The 16259-nt window shown below is 43.7% G+C and overlaps 1 protein-coding gene across 1 annotated transcript in view; it reads right to left on the reverse strand.

Annotated features, from left to right (window-relative positions):
• LOC138528064 (guanylate cyclase soluble subunit beta-2-like) overlaps positions 1-13823 on the reverse strand; it is a 309889-nt gene extending 296066 nt beyond the window's left edge. The window contains exons 1-3 of the mRNA XM_069639510.1: positions 13818-13823; positions 13557-13630; positions 10538-10632 (exon numbers count right to left, since the gene is read on the reverse strand). Coding sequence (XP_069495611.1) covers positions 10538-10632; positions 13557-13630; positions 13818-13823 — 175 coding nt within the window. The remainder of the gene's footprint in view (positions 1-10537; positions 10633-13556; positions 13631-13817) is intronic.
• Positions 13824-16259: the final 2436 nt, after the last annotated feature.

A 16259-nucleotide genomic window follows, 5' to 3' on the forward strand; every position in this document is an offset into this window, starting at 1 on the left:
ACATTAAAGAATTTCTTCAAATGACTGCCTGACACATCTTAATTTATTTCCCACACTTCGGTTCCTGAGAATTTCTTGGAAATCATTGATGATCACATCACATGTATTGATCCCGTTTAATATATTTTCTTAGCACAATAGAGTTCTATCGGTAAAAGAAAGTTCTTGCATGATAAATAGATGGTATAATAAAGGGTATTACCCAAATCGACCTTTTACAATTGATCTTTTGCATAATTGACCTAATTATAGTGGTCCTAATTGACCTTCTGCACAATTGACCTTTCTATTATTTTAGTTATTTTATATATTTATTGGGTTGGTTTTGGATTATAAATAATATAAGGGGATTGGGTGGGGCGTTGCAGGGTTTTTTGGATTGGGTGAGGGATTGCGGGGGGTTTACCCCGCAAATATGTCCTAATTGACCTTCTAATTTAGGTCAATTCTCCCGTGGTCAATTCTCATGAGGTCAATTGTGAAAAGGTCAATTAGTATACAACTTAATAAAGGAATAACTTGTATTAATCATGTCTTCCATAACAATATTAGAACACCATTTCACTCTCTTGCTCCTAACTATGATCTTGAAATTACTGATTATCATCGTTATTACAAAATTATCAATGCCATTACAAATTTATTGCCTGTTCTCTCCCAAACAAGTCTTTAAAACGTCTCTCTCTTGTGATAGAAACTATTTCAGTGAAAGCAGCAAAGATGTATGATTTACTAACCATAGAGGTAGACAAATACTTGTCAATTACCAAATACATTGCAGATTGGGAGACTGATATGTGCATTCAATAATGATCTGAAATTTGTGAACAAATTTGGCAACAGCGTTTTAAAGCATCTGGAGCTGCCAATATAAATCAATCTATGTTTTTACTCATTATCATGTGCACCTCACTCCTTGTATGAATATCTAGATTCTCCCCCAAAACAACAAGCCACTGTTTAGCATGTCGACTTTATACATTCTATTTTTCAATGTAGACATGAGTGCGCTTTCTTGGAAATGATTTGGTTGACATTACAAAATATTTTTCACTTTTATTGCACCCTCACAATTGGTAATTTAATTATTTGCCCAATCGGTAATACAGACATTAACGAAATTGCTTCTCCAAAGTTAGTCAATCTGTTTGTTGCAATAGGTGTTCATTTAGCTTATCTAATGTGGTGGAATTATATGTGGTTTGTACATATAATGGAAAACTGGCATGCTCTGCATGCTAATGACTTGTCAAAATATATTGATAAATGGTCTGTATTCATACATTTTCTAAACTCCTCCCTATCCGTTAGATGACGAGTTTCAAGCATTCAATTTTTAAATCTATCAGAAAGCAGTCAGTCCATATATATATAAACTTGCCCTAGTGTTCCTATGTCAGTTTTGTATTTTTCCCCTGTTTGTCTAAAACTTTAAATGATACTATTCTTTCTGATAATATATTTTGCATTATATGCATACGATTATCTATTTGTTTACTTGTAACAATTAAGCCTGGTTAAAATACGTGAAAAATTGATGCATTTGTTTTTTTTGTTTGTCTTATTATAGTGGTAACTTATTTTAGTAACTTGTAAACCCCATTTTGTAATCTATTGTTTAAAGATTTCAACTTTAATAAAAATGAATTAACATGAAAAAATCATAAACACATGTGTTGCTCCGTGCAACCTGCAGGCCATTGTTTTTCAGCCTGGCAAGTACAGATGGAGAACGACTTTATGCAAATCAGGCAAAAACCTGTCTGGGCTTCAGTTTTTATGCAGAGTGGACCTGACATAGCAGTTGGGTTGGACGTCTTCCACTGGTGGCGTGACCAAGGCTTATTTGCATATGGCTGATCTCCTTCTGCAAGTGCGCAGACGAGCTGAAAAACAATGTCGTGGAAGGTTGCACAGAGCAATGCCAGTGGTTGAGATGAATTCATAACTTTCCACCCATCACATTTTTGCCTGTCGATGTGATAAAAACACCTACACAATAGATAATGGGTTTGTGCTGTCTGTTGACCCGTCTGCTGTGAAATATATCAGTTGTCAATTAATATGTGTCCTCCTGCAATATCAGGGATACTACATAAGGCTAAATATTCTGCCTCTAGACCTGTGTGTTCCTCTGGCACCAACTCTTTGTGTGTAAAACATTTAGTTAAACAGAGGGCAGGAGGTCGATGGCTTTCCTCAGCTGGCTGCCTTCTATGGAACAGCCTTCCCCTCCCTCTGCGTCTTGAGCAGGAGTTTCTTAAATTCTGTAAGCTCCTCAAGACTTTCCTCTTTACTCCCCCTCCTCTGCTAATTTCACAGTTGCTTTGATTGGTGTTCAGGGCCCTTATGCATCTTCTGGGCCCTGGGCCCTGACCCCCCATACCAAATCGCCCCCAGCATCTGTCTATCCTCAGCACTTGGCCTCAGCACCCCCTCCATCCTGGGGACTCACACTTACCATACCTTGCACTTTATCTGTTGCTCACCCATGAGCACAGGCACCCCAGCACTTACCCCCACTGCTCCCCTCCCTTCTTCACTTGCACGTTCTCAATACTCACAAGGCGTAGTATGTTCGTCCTTTTTTCTCCTCCACTGTATTTAATATCTCTATGCATTTAATGTGTCTATTTGGGGCAGATGGGCAGCAGGTGCAAGTGGATCTAGGTCACCTGGCCTAAGCCCCGACCACCTGGTGCCTTCCTGCCCGCTGCTCTTTTTGTCCGCTTAGCAAGACCCGCCCACCTGGTGCCTTCCTGCTTGCCGCTCTTTTTCACCACTTAGCAAGCCCCGCCCACCAGGTGCCTTCCTGCTTGCCGTTCTTTTACACCACTTAGCAAGCCCCGCCCACCTGGTGCCTTCCTGATTGCAGCTCTGTTTCCCGATTTAAGGAGCCCTCCAGCCTCTTTTCCTTTGCAGATGGGGAGCAGGTGAAGTGGATCTAGGTCACCTGGTCTAAGCACCACACACCTTCTTAGCCCTGTCTCTTCCTTCCTGCTCTTAACTATTAGATCAAGGGCGTCTCTCACCTGGGCATCTGCAGTGAAGGGCAGACGAAGAAAAGGGCAATTCCTGTCTGGACCTGTTCGGACCAGGAGGGCCCGACCCCCTGCTCAGACAGCAGGTAAGCATGCACCAACATGTGTTACCCCCTCTGTCCCCACAGGCCATCCCCACCCACTTTGGTCCCCCTGTGATGTTCCCTTGTGCCCCCCCTTCTGGCATACAGGTGTTTCCTGTTTTGCGTGATTCTACTACCCTGCTGCCCCTCAAGCTCCTCCAGCCTACTTCTGCAGGTGTCTGTCCTGATACAATCTGGTTCCACCATCACCGTCTTGTGGCCAATGCTGGATTTGACTTTTATGGACTTCATTCATTCACGGTGCGTCACTCTTTCTCAACTCTCATGCTGGACTTCCTTTGCATCTTGTACTCATGGTGGCCCTGAATCATGCTGTTCCCATCTTCATCTTGTATCCTGGCTTGCAACATTATGTGTTACTACTGACTTCTTCAATTGTATTTGCTCTCCACTCTTGCTTCTCCACTCTTTTTGACTGCTTACTCTCTGTTCTCTCCTCCTTTCCCTTCTCCCTTTTCTTATCTCCTCCCCTTACTTTCTTCTATGCACTTACTCTATCAGAATTGTCCCTGGACCTAATATGATAGCCACCTCGTCTGTTTCCTCCACCCTCCCATTACTGTTTTTTTCCACCCCTCCAGCACTATCTGAAATGTTGTTAGGCCTATCATGATAGTCACTTGTTTTGTTCCTCCCCACCCTTTCTGAACCCCTCTCCCTCACCTTTTGTTTTTCTCTGGCTCTACCAGAAATGTTGTCAGGCCTAGTATGGTAGTCTCCTGTCTGTTTCCATTTCCTTCCCACTCTCCCCCTCCCTTCCTTATCTATGTCTTAGCTCTCGCACTATCTGAAATGTCGTCAGGCTGAGTACAATAATTTCACATCCTTACTGTTCATGGCCTGTAAGAATGTCATTGTATTTTCCCTTGTTCCCTCCCTTGCCTTGAAGTGCTTTGAAACACATTGTGTATAGGTGCTATGTAAATAAACTATCATATCATATCATATTTCCCATATCCCCTCCATGATGCCCTGTTGGTGCTTTGAAACAGAATATACCTACTATATAAGCGCCTAGAAAGTGATCAATAAATAAATAAATAAACTAATTGCCTTATACATCAATTCATTGTATTTATATGGACTTTTCCAAGATCTCATGGAAGAAACCTAGAGGAACTACTTTTTAACAAAGTTTGTGTTGTTGATGTTTTACCGACCCTTAACTATCTGTGTTAACTTGGAGGTGTTATGAGAGAGGTTGGTCACTTCGTAGAAGACACTTTGTCACCTGTATCATAGGCTTTTGTGATGTAAACCAATCACGTTATAAGAACAGCAGTCAAATGGAATCTGTGTGTGGTGGATGACTTTGTTCAGGTTGGAGACAAGCTTGTATTAGGGGTCATTCAATGTTTGATAAATTAGTAAAGTAAACCTCTGGTTGTTGCTATGGGATCTTAGGGGACTGGCAGGGACTGAGGTGCCAGCTCAGAGAGTTGACCTCTATTCCACGGCTCCGGTATTTCACTGTGTATCTCGGTCATTGGGAAGTCCCATCCAGGGACATCATTGGGAGTTCTTCCAGACGGCTATTGGAACTCATATCTATGAATCATTCCATAGGGGGCCTAAATTGCAGTTAGTATTAGTGTCGGAGTCTCCATAGTTTAACAAGGGTTGTCTCTTTCCCAGTGTTTACCTCACACATATGTTGACCGTGTGATAGGCTTTCAGCCCCCCTTCAAGAGCAAAACGGCACACTGGCTCCACTGTTAGATCGACTTTTCATAGGTGTAAGAGTGCCATTAGGAGATTATTATTGTTGTGAGGAGCATTAGTGAAGCCACGATCAACACACACACACACGAAACTCGAGCCTGTTCCTTAAGTCCCTAGTTCCTGAATTGAGATAATGATGGCGGAATCACTGTGAAATGACTGTGAATTATATTGCTAGACTAACATTGACAAGGCCTCTCAATAAACATAGCCATCAGCGACGTGAAGGGTTTCATAAAGGTGCATTTTACAGTAGGATGAAACACATGTTTTTAGCTTTGGAGATCATGCAGGCCAGATGTAACAGATGCCAAGTGAGGAGAAAATTGTGAGTAAAACGAATTCTAGAAGCTATGGCTTAAGTCACCTTAGTCATTCCTTGAGGAGAACCATCTCCGGTTCCGGAAGCACCTCAAAACCTTCCTCTTTGCCTCCGCTTTCTCTCCCCTCTCCCCTGCTAGAATTACTGAAACTGCACTGAATCTGCTACTGGGCCACCCACCGAACTCGGTCCTTGGCCCAGCCACTCTCCCCTGCACTGCCTCCCTGGCAAGCCCTGCACTGTGGGACTGTCTCTGTATCCCTACAGTCCCCCTTCCCAGCCTTGTCTACACTTACCTTGCACTTGCCACCAGCTGCCCCTTATTATTTTTTTTTTGCTATTCTAATAACCATATACTGCACTTCCCCTTTCCCCCATGCACTTTTTCCCCTCCCCTCTACCCTTGCGCGATCTGAATGACATCTGGCCTAGTAGGATCATTGTCTGTCTCCCCTTGTCCCCCCCCCCCCGCCTCGTCGCGCCTTGAAACACTTGTGTATAGGCGCGTTATAAATGCCATATCATATCATATCATTCTCAAGCAAACAATGTATGCTGCACAGCTTTGCCATGAAGGAGCATACCTCAGTGTAATGCTTTCTGTGGCTTAAATTAGAGGGTACTCCTAAAATAGCGTTCGTGCTGCCTGGCATTATTAGGTGATTGATATAGTTGAGAGCAGAAAGGCAGTCCCAAAAATGACCGGGCTCTCAACCAATGCCCTCAGCAGGTTATCCCAACTGCAATGAAAGCCAGCCTCGGAACCACACTTTGCATCAGACTGGAAAACATCAGGGACTGGTACTGCTCGATATCATTTTACAACGATATTTTATGCTAATTGGCTAATAAGATACAAACCGGCTTACAATATTCTCCGGAACTCTGCAAACTGAGGAGCATGTTTTCAAGAGAGTAAGGATCCCTTCCTGTCAGATGCATAAGCAGCAGTCCACACGCCCATCCTCTCTCCCTGGGTGTGATTAGTGATACTTGTGTGGACTGAGTTATGATTTCAAACTATTTCTTAAGCATCAATCCAGCAGCTACAGCCAGAGTTGAGGAAGCGTGTACACGGGGTTTTCACTAGACTGTAATAGAATGTCCTTTCTGGACAGTGAATAATAGGGAAACAAGAGAATTTAGAGAGAGAATGCATCAGTCAAATAACTAATTTGAATGACTATTTCCCAGAATGTGTTCAATTATACAGCTTATGTTGGAGTGATAAACGTCTTTAAATTTACATGGTTATTTGTGAGCGTGATGACAATGTTTTAATGCTCTTCTTGGCTATTAGGGGTGCCCAACGGACCCATTGGTAAATGGGAACTTACTGCTGCACCACTACTCGTGATCCAGCACTAATAGCACCAGACCGAGTAGCGGTAACACTATTTGCGTTCGCGGTATCTCAGCGGTATTACCGCCAGGGTACCACCAAGGCTCTGATAGAGCCCAAATTGTCTAACGCTACCTTTGTTCGTTTTCACAGCTTTAGGCTCTATATAATGTGAGTGGGATGGGTTTGGATTCTTATGAAAGGTTCTGCTGTATTGGCAATCAGGGATACCTTAGAAACATATTCTCTGGTTTCTGACCTGCAAAGCATTTGATTGGGAGCTGAAATGTGTGGATCCTAGGCAAGAGTGCTGATGAGCGAGTGAGTGAGTAAGTGAGTGAGTGAGTGAGTGAGTGAGAGAACGAATAAGCGAGTATCCATGAGAGTGAGTGAATGATCCACACACCCGCCACTCCCCAGCCTACCTGAGAATCAGTGATCTGCTCACTGTTTCCTCCCCTGGTTGCTTGTAGACAGTGGTCGAAGCTTACGAAAAGAAGTAGTGGAACTATGTTCCCTGCTGGTCTGCTCTGCTCCCCACAAACCCTATCCCTGTGCCCCCTCCCACTGCTCTGCTCCCCACAAACCCTATCCCTGTGCCCCCTCCCACACACAATTCAAACACCCAAACAAACACACCTGCTATTTATAGGAATGTGCAGTGCAGTGCCATGAAGTGCAAGCCTCAGCTTCTTCCTGCACTTTTATTTTAAAACTAAACCATCCCAGAACAGTTTCTTTTTAAAATGAAATTATAGGAACTGTGAAACTGAAAAATAAAAAGTATGGGAGCACCGCTCCCGACTGCTCTCGCCCACTTCGACCTCTGCTTGTAGATCGTTTGCTCCCAATTGGCACCCTGCCCTGTTGTTAGCTCCCTGCTCCCATTTTCTCTGCTTCCCTCACTGTATTCTTCCATCTATGGTTGTAATAATGATAATGATTAGTGTCCTGCATGGCACAGATAAATAGCGTGCCAATCTGAACTGCTTCCTGGTCGGTTTCCACTGTGTGGGCAACGCCTAACATAGAGATTATTGTTGTCATTATGTGAAGACAGTAGTGTGCAATTTTTACTGTGGCATTTATTTGTGGGTCAAATGTACGTACAGTGTCAAACATCACATGCAGAATTTGGGCATCGTTTCTGGTAGGGGTGCAGTGCCTGTGTAGGGAAGCCAGTCAAGCTGAAGGTGATTTATTTTGGTCACACCACTTAGTAGGACGTCTGTTTTTCCCCCGTGATTCAGAGGAAAATGAAGGCCGTTCACGATTGGACCTAGGCAAGACACCTGATCTGATCGTGGTTGTTGGAGCTCCTGCACTGTGGGTGGATTAAGAATTGGGAGTCATTGGAATGTAGTTGAAAAGGAATCTTGAAGGATTCAAGTAGTGGAGCAAATGGCCTAATCTAGCCTTTCAAGAATCCTGCATATGTGGCCGAGCCCTGAGGGATGCTGAACGTTTGCAGATGGGGTGTTGATGTTGGTTGATATAATATGATATGGCATTTGTAACACGCCTATGCACAAGTGTTTCAAGGTACCTGGTCCCAAGATACCTGGATCCACCTATACATGAGGAAGGAGGACAGCCATTTTATGGGCTGAGCCAGGCAAACTCATATCAAGTTCCAGGCATTGGAAGAGTATGTTGTAGACAATGCTGTCATCGGTGGCTGTGAGGCAAAGCAGAGTGAGAGTGGGGTTGGTTTTCGTGCAAAGTTTTCAGTAGATCTTTTCTCATACACAGCAAGGTGGTTTCAGTGCATCTTAATGCTCTGAAGCCAGATTAACAGTCATATATGTGAGTGTGTGCTTTTCTGTAGCCCTGCACTTCGTCTATGGCCACGTTTCCAAGGATTCTAGTCTCATATGGGATGATAAGGATGGGGAGGTAGTTACTCATATCTTACGGCTGGCGTTTGGGTGCTTGAGGAGGTGGAGGCACAAGGCTTTATTGAGCCCCTTTCCTGCCCTTACAGAGATGCTGCAGAGAATGTCGAGGGGTTGGCCAGAACTTCAGGTGCGTGTTGATGCTGGACACGGATAGGTCTTCAAGAAAGAGGCTTTGGGTTTGGAGGTCATGTTGAGTAGTGGTTCTTCAGACACCTGTGACAAAATTTGAAATCTTTTTATGGACATTGTCCTTTGAAAATAGAAGCACTCAATTTCTTGGAGAGTGACAATCTTAGTGCTTATATCCTCTAACTTGAATGAATAAAGTGAGGCAATGGGCCTCATTACGAGTTCGGCAGTAAGGGGTTAACGGCAACGGTAAGGGTGCCGTTGCCGTTAACCCCTTACTGCCACATTACAAGGTCCCTTAGCGGGTCCCTCTAAGGGACCAGGGTGCTAATAACGGGCCCGCTTTTGGCGGGCCCGTTATTAGCTCCATCCCCATTCCCATTAAGCCCTATGGGGGCTCTAATGGGAATGGGGAATGGTTCTCAGAATGGGGTCTTACCGGGTTCTCCAAGGTTGGAATGACCCGGTAAGTACCTATTCCGAGAACCCAGACCCGGAATGCGGTAAAGGGGTAGCCATGGTGCTAATAGCACCATGGCTACCTCCAACCTCGTAATGAGGCCCCTTGTGTTTTCGGTGGTAGGAAGAGGATGCTGTATGTGGTTATTGTGTTACAGTGTCTGGAATTAGTGGGGCATATCCGACTATTCTTCCTCAGATTACATAGCTTTCTGTCCAAAATTGCCCAGCAATTGTAATGTTGATGAGGGCTACATCAAGCGCAAAGAATGTGTGGAAATGTATGGGAGGGGACATTGACTACTTGGCTATGACCCAAGTTTTGCATGTGGAGCAAACACCTCATTGCAAGTTTATATTTTTTTGTCTAATCCTACATCAAAATGTCCTGCCATGATCATTATTGAACAAAAGGAATGACACTTTCCATGAGTTCTAGAGGTTCCTCTTAGAAGTGTGGGTTATAGCACAATGGCTGGTAGGTAATAACCAGAATTATTGTGGTATTATGGTTAAGAGAACACCTTAGTGCTATACATTTAAAGGACCTGTTGGAGTTTGTGAGGATGATGGTAATAGGGGAAGGCCAGAGACACCCCATTGTCAGTTTCTTTGGGTCTCCTTTTATTCAGAAACATGTATCTTGGTGGGAGCAAGTGGTTAAACTGTCATCAAACCATGTCTCTGTAGTTGCTAAGATCATGGGATTAATTTCTTAGATGTTCTGAGATATATAAATAACCTTTTTGTTACCTGACCTAGCAGCCAAAATGTGTTGATCGAGCAGGAGTCCTGGACAGGGGTAGGCAAGGTGTTGTGAAAGGTTTGATGGAAGTGGTCAGAGGGTTCTCAGGATCAGAGACAAATAGTTTTGGAGCTGTGATTGGCATGTTGAGGGAGGGCTATCATGGCCTGATGGTGATTAGATGGTCCCGTGCCTGGTCATTTGCAACCATCTTGACTTAATGCCAAGAGGGTCTAATCAGAACAACCTTACAGGCATTAGAAACACCTGACCACGCTAAGTGATTTCATAGCAACAATACGTAAAGAAGTATGCTGCTGCCATTGGATCAAAACTAAAAGAAATAAGCTTACATCTGTACTGCTGTGTTGATCTCATACTAAGGCCTAGATACACTTAGATTCATTCTGCGGCAGCCCATTCCCATGTGATGGTGAAAAGGCAAATACTTGCTGTCTTATTTCTGACATTGTTTTGATTGAATAATTTAATGATACTTCAGGCTCCAGGTTATCATCTCATGTGTCAAATGCTTTGCGTTGCAACATGCATCAATAGTACAAAAAAAAGGCATGGTAACATAATCGTGTAGGGCCCCACCCGTCATTTGCTCCTAGATAGAACAGCTGCATCGCTTGAGCTCCCTGGACATTCACCTGTGCGCGTGCCTCAAGCAATCAGAAATCCCCCTGAAGTGATGCTGTGTCACGAGCCACATAGTCTGAATCTCGCGCCTTGATGAGCATGTTTTAATCTTAGCAGCAAGGATACTTACTGAGCATTTTGCAGGCTTCTCTGATTAGTTTGATCGTGATGCCATCATCATAGGCTGTGTAAGTCATAAAAGTGTCTTGAACCTCCGCCTTCATTCTAAAAGAAGATGGATATTATTCTAACATTATAAGTTTTAGCTTGAAGATATGCGCGAAAAACTCATTAGCTAAAAAGTGCTTGAAGCAGAACAGCAGATACATGTTTATTAAATGCTCCATCCTCACTAGTAGAGAGTACATTTGGATTCGACTGTTGACGTGCTTTTGTAAAATGTACACTTATTTACACTTGATGACAACTATGGCTTTCCTTACAGGACTTCATTGTGTGCCTGGAGATGGATGCGCTAGTAAGTATTTGGAATACCTCGTATTCTTTTCAGCATCAATGTCAGTCTGCATCTGTAACCAAGGCAACACCAAGATCATGACTCTCTCTTGATGACATCCACCAACTCAAGGCCTTACTTGCCCATATCCAGGCCTACATGTCAAGCACTTCCTCAACTGAAACCCACAAGGGAGAATTCCTGCTCCTCACAGACAACACAGAACAACCCCACAGCGCATCATGGCTGTCTGCCATGCCCCTCGAAGACCTCACCCCGAAGCTGATACCCTGTGTCAAGTCTCTGGGATTCCACTTAGATCTCCACCATTCCTTTAAGACACACAGAGGGAAGACACTTTAGACAATATGGCACCAGCCATCTCTCCTGAGTAAAATCAATCTCTTCCACACAGACGCTTCACCTCCACCGCACGCGCCCTGGCCCTATCCCACCTGGATGGAGGAAACACTGCTCGGAGTCAAGTGCACTACCACCAGTGTGCCACCTATCAGAAGAATCCTGAACACTGATGCTCATCTCTGAATATATGACATGGTAACGACAACACTGGTTGAACTTTACTGACTACCCCAACACGCATGCACCACCCTCAAATGGGTGGATTGGCACTTCCAATGGAAGTGCTATAAAAAGTGTAAATTAGCAAGCAGAAGAGGCAGCCCCATTTTTGGTTGCTGTGATGGTGGCGGCTAGTGTCTGAAGACCTGGAGAGCAGACAGCTGACAACAGAATGACATACATGAATATAGCATTTCATAGATGCACTTGTACATGTATAGGAGAGATTCACATGCAGTAGCAAGTTCCAGTGTTCTGTCACAGAGGCGGAGAGGTGTGGCGGCATGCCTGCACTGATTGGGCTGCCTTAATGTGAGGCAGGAAGAGCATTCCAGTGAGGGCGGGCTAGCATAGTAAATGAGTGGAAGCGGGATGCAGAGAGGGAGGGGCAGGGGGCAGGGATTCCACCGGGTAGTGGGGGGTTAGGTCATGGATGGATGTGAAGACCAACAGAAACCAGATGAGGCAGTGATTCTGCATATAACGCCACCAAGCACATCCACGGTGTGGTATGCAGGAATGGGAGAGGGTCTGCATAGGCTGTATAGGATCCATGTGGTAGAGTTCAGTATTTTATCGAGGGGATCTTTCTGTCAACATTAGTTTATTCTAACAAGTTCTAAAAGATTAACGTAAACACTTTAAGAGGTACATAATGTGTCGTAGTTGGTAAAAATCATGCAAATGACATCCCACCCTCATAGAGTGTTTGCGAATAGCAGCAACTCCACAACAACTACATATTAGCACCCTGTGGGTGGGAGCCGGCCAATCAGGAGGCTAGAAACACGGGCTGATACTCCCGATCCAGACCGCGTTCCAAGCCAACTGATTGCAGGCACCACACAGCCTTAAATTCAAACCCGAAGTACTGCAATAATATATCAAGATCTAAATTTAGAACAGAATTTGAAAAAAAATTCAACATGCATCCTAGTTCCATCACATTTGCAACAAACTTCTGAATATTGCGCGCAATCGGCTGTTGATTAAAGCGAAACTTGTCGTACGTTTCCTTGCATACTGTTTAAAATCGCAATCTAACTTATTTCTATGTCTACCGGCGAACGGTAACGCTAAACAATCTCTAAGCGCTGATTTTTTGATAACAGGCCGCCCAACCTCTGCAGCAGATGCAACCAGCATCGTGTTTTCTGTTCTTTTGTATTGAGGGAAGCAGAAGAGTAGAGGGGAGACCATGAGCAGGCTGGAGCAGACGTCAAGTGTGCTGAGGGCAAGGGTGTGGATGGCTTTGGACCAACTGGTGGTTCTTCCTGATGTCAAGAAGCTTGATCCTGGTCATGGTGGCAGCAGCACTGATGAGGAGGCACATTCACATGGCTCCGCTTAGTGTTGGGCATAATGGCAGTGTGCAGTGAGCCAATAGCATTGAAGTACATGTATGTAATTGGACGGAATGGTAAGAGTCATAACAAGATGGAGGCATGAGTGAGTGAATGAGGGAGTGAGAGAGTGACTGTGTGAAATCATACATTTATACCTCTAACCACCTTGGTGTGTCCAGATAGCTGTGTGATGTCGCAAAGTATGCATATGTCGTGTGATACATGTATGAATTTATGCATGCATAGTTAGAACGATTACATGTCTTTACAACGACTAATTTTATAATGAATGCACATATAACAAACATTTTTATAATGACAAAACATACCACCTTTTTTTTGGTGGGTCCACCCGCAAACCCCTGTTTAAACACCCCTAAAACTCCATCCCAACCGTTTCGCCACAAGATTTAACCCTTTACCCCACCCCTGCATACAGTTTGGTTATAAGATTTTCGTCATACGTGCATTCTACATAACATTTTCGTTATAAAGAATGCACGCCGTTAGAACAATAGTCATAACACCTAAAATCAAACTATTATGTCCATCAATTACAGTAGACTAAAAAGAGAATCCCCATGGGAACTCAGTAACCAAACTGCTCTTCGGGCATCTGGTCTTAACAACCAGCGCGGATTCTTTCTAAGACAGCACTGGCCAAGGTAGTGTTATCATGAGGGAAATCCGTGGAGTTTTGCAATCTGTGCCATTTACGGCTTCCAGCCCGTTACATCCACAGAGATATGAGACAAGTGACTTACGTTAGGGCTTCCCACGTCTCCTCTCCAAATTTCTCAATTACGAGAGATTTCAGGCAAGTGTTGATGAACCCGTACTAAAAGAAATACAAAATATCAAGAAGCAGGAAAGTTATGTTTGTCACCAAAAGATTTGAAGTTCTCTGGATTGCACCTGAAAAGAATTTTTTTTAAAACACAAGAGCTCATTTTGGTGCGGGTGGTGCGGGAAATGGAAACGCTAAATCAAGGTGTGCGGCTCTTACGCCTCCATTTTCTCCTCACGTCCATGTTCGTGCTGGGCCAGGTGGAGGAGCGGCACAAAGCAGAGTTCACATATCTGCTGTGCCTTCCTCCTCTGTCTGTGTGAGCACCCCAATGAACGCCTGTGTTTGATTTTCATGCAGACGTAAAATGAATGGAGTCCTATGGAATCCACCTCGAATTATCACCTCCTAATGAGCAGGTGGATTCCATAGGAATTCATTAGTAAATGCTGCGTGCAAGCGTAATTTCCAAGCAGCATTTACTCTTTGCAATTGGAGAGTAAAAGTTAAGAGTAAAGGTGATTTCGCCTTGTGTCACTCTTCAATTTTGGAGACTGCCTTGCACATTTATAAATATGTATTTGGGGAATCCAAGATCAAGTAAGTACAAACGTAGGCGGTACCCTGCATGCAATTTGTATTGGCTGTAAAACGAGCCTGACAGAAAATCACCTTAGGGAAAACAAATGCCATTTACTAGACATGCCAAGCTTGCAGTAGAGTTCAAGCCTCTGGTCTCGAGGAGCTAGATCCCTAGCGCAAAAGCCATACATCGCATTTACGCTAACATTTCTATTAAAGTAGAGTAAACCCTGTTGCAATGTTGGTCTGAATTAGGAAGGGTTCAAAAGTAATTCTAACATACCCTGCTTTGAAATGACTCCAATATATCTTACATTAAACTAAGGGCTGCTTGTGTTCCCAAGAAAGCTTTTCAGGCATAGCCAGTGGCATAACACATCTTCAGAAAAAGAGGTGAAAATCTGCAGCAATAGTTTTAAAATGTCTGCAGAAAAAGGTCAAATCTGCTGAGGGAAAATAAACAACAGTAAAAATATATATTGTTATTCCTAATTTTAACAGAAATATTATTTTAAAAAGTCCACAGCATATCAAAGGTACTCACTGGGGTCATTTTGTAAAAAGTGGAAATTGCATTTAGGGGGGGACGCCAAATTTAGCATTTACGGGTTGTTGGGTCCCCTGCATGTAATTTTGGACTTTTACAAAAGACAGTGCAAACTGTAAAGAGTAAAAACAAGCAACATCGCTTTTACTCTTTGCTTCTACACACAGTTTTGTAAAAATTGTAATTGGTGTATGCAAAAGAGCTCTGCAGACAGCCTTTATAATGAAATCTGTTTGCTTTTAGCAGGTGCTGAATGCAGGCAGATTCCATAGGAATCCATAGTTGAGTGCCAGCATGAAAATGCATGAGTTAAACCATGGGTAGACGTGCCACGGTATCTGCCTAGAAGCACCTAAAAGTACAACCCGTGCTCCACTAGTTACAAATATTTGTACAGACGCAAGAATCGACAGAAGAAGCCAATACTTGATCGGGTGCACAAACAACAAATCACCACCGAATCTGCTAGGTACGAATAATGAACCACTCCGGTGGACACTGGCCACAGGCATGACTACCCGCACACATCAGAATACAGCAAGGGCTATGACGAAATTTGGTTGTGCTGGTCACATCATTTTCCGCCTACTTACACCAGATTACGTCTCAACACCTCTGACGTCAGGATGCAGCGAAGACCTATGACAAATTTGGGCACGCTGAACACGCAGCGAGTCTCCAGAACTCACAATATCTCCTGACTCCTCTCAGCACCCCTCTGCATGCCTGACCACATGGGCGGCTCTCTACCAGAGCCTGGCCAGCCCTGCTAAGCCACATTTGGCCAAATGCACACACGCATCCTAATCCTACTCCCTGACCTGCAACAATCTGGACTTCGGTCCAACAAGGCCGTTCCCACTACCAGCGCTTTGAGACTATAATAATGGTAAAAAGCACTATATAAGTGACTTGTACACTACAATACAATGTGCTCTTTGAAGACGTTGCATGAATGTGTGGCGGAAATGCTATTTCCATTCCGTACCCCTACTCCAACTTTAAAACAAAGAACATTTTATGGAGCGGTCGAGTTATATTTAACACCTTTCTTTATGGCGCTAGGGCTTATAAAAAAATGTATTCATGAATATTCAACTTTCCTGAATATTAAAATGAATGTCTTCTGTGTTGCTAGCCTATGTTTACAGCTCCCAATGCTGTCTCTTCTCTCTATCCATTTACCCTGCCTTTCTTCATAATTCTGCGGGCTTTCTTAATGCTTGGCAGGATGTCCAATATTCTGAAAGTCTTCAGGCAATTCTGAAAATCTGTGCTCATTAAGAAATGTGCGTTTTTCTCAGAATAAATCTGTGGCATAAATTTGAACTGTCTGTACGGAATATCTCCTGCGAAGCCTAAAATAAATGATGGACTAAATTGCCTGGAGGCGACCGCCTGCGTTCACACCTTCATGCACGTAGGTACCCTCGCTGCAGTTTTCATCATTTACATTTCGAAGTGCAAAAAAACGTGTTAATACCTCACATAATTAACGTTACATTTATAATGGATTTCTCTGGAATCTGCCCGCTTCCAGCAGATGCTAAA

This window comes from Ambystoma mexicanum, chromosome 7q, assembly GCF_040938575.1.
Source record: "Ambystoma mexicanum isolate Mex_15411 chromosome 7q, UKY_AmexF1_1, whole genome shotgun sequence".
Lineage (NCBI taxonomy): Eukaryota > Metazoa > Chordata > Amphibia > Caudata > Ambystomatidae > Ambystoma > Ambystoma mexicanum.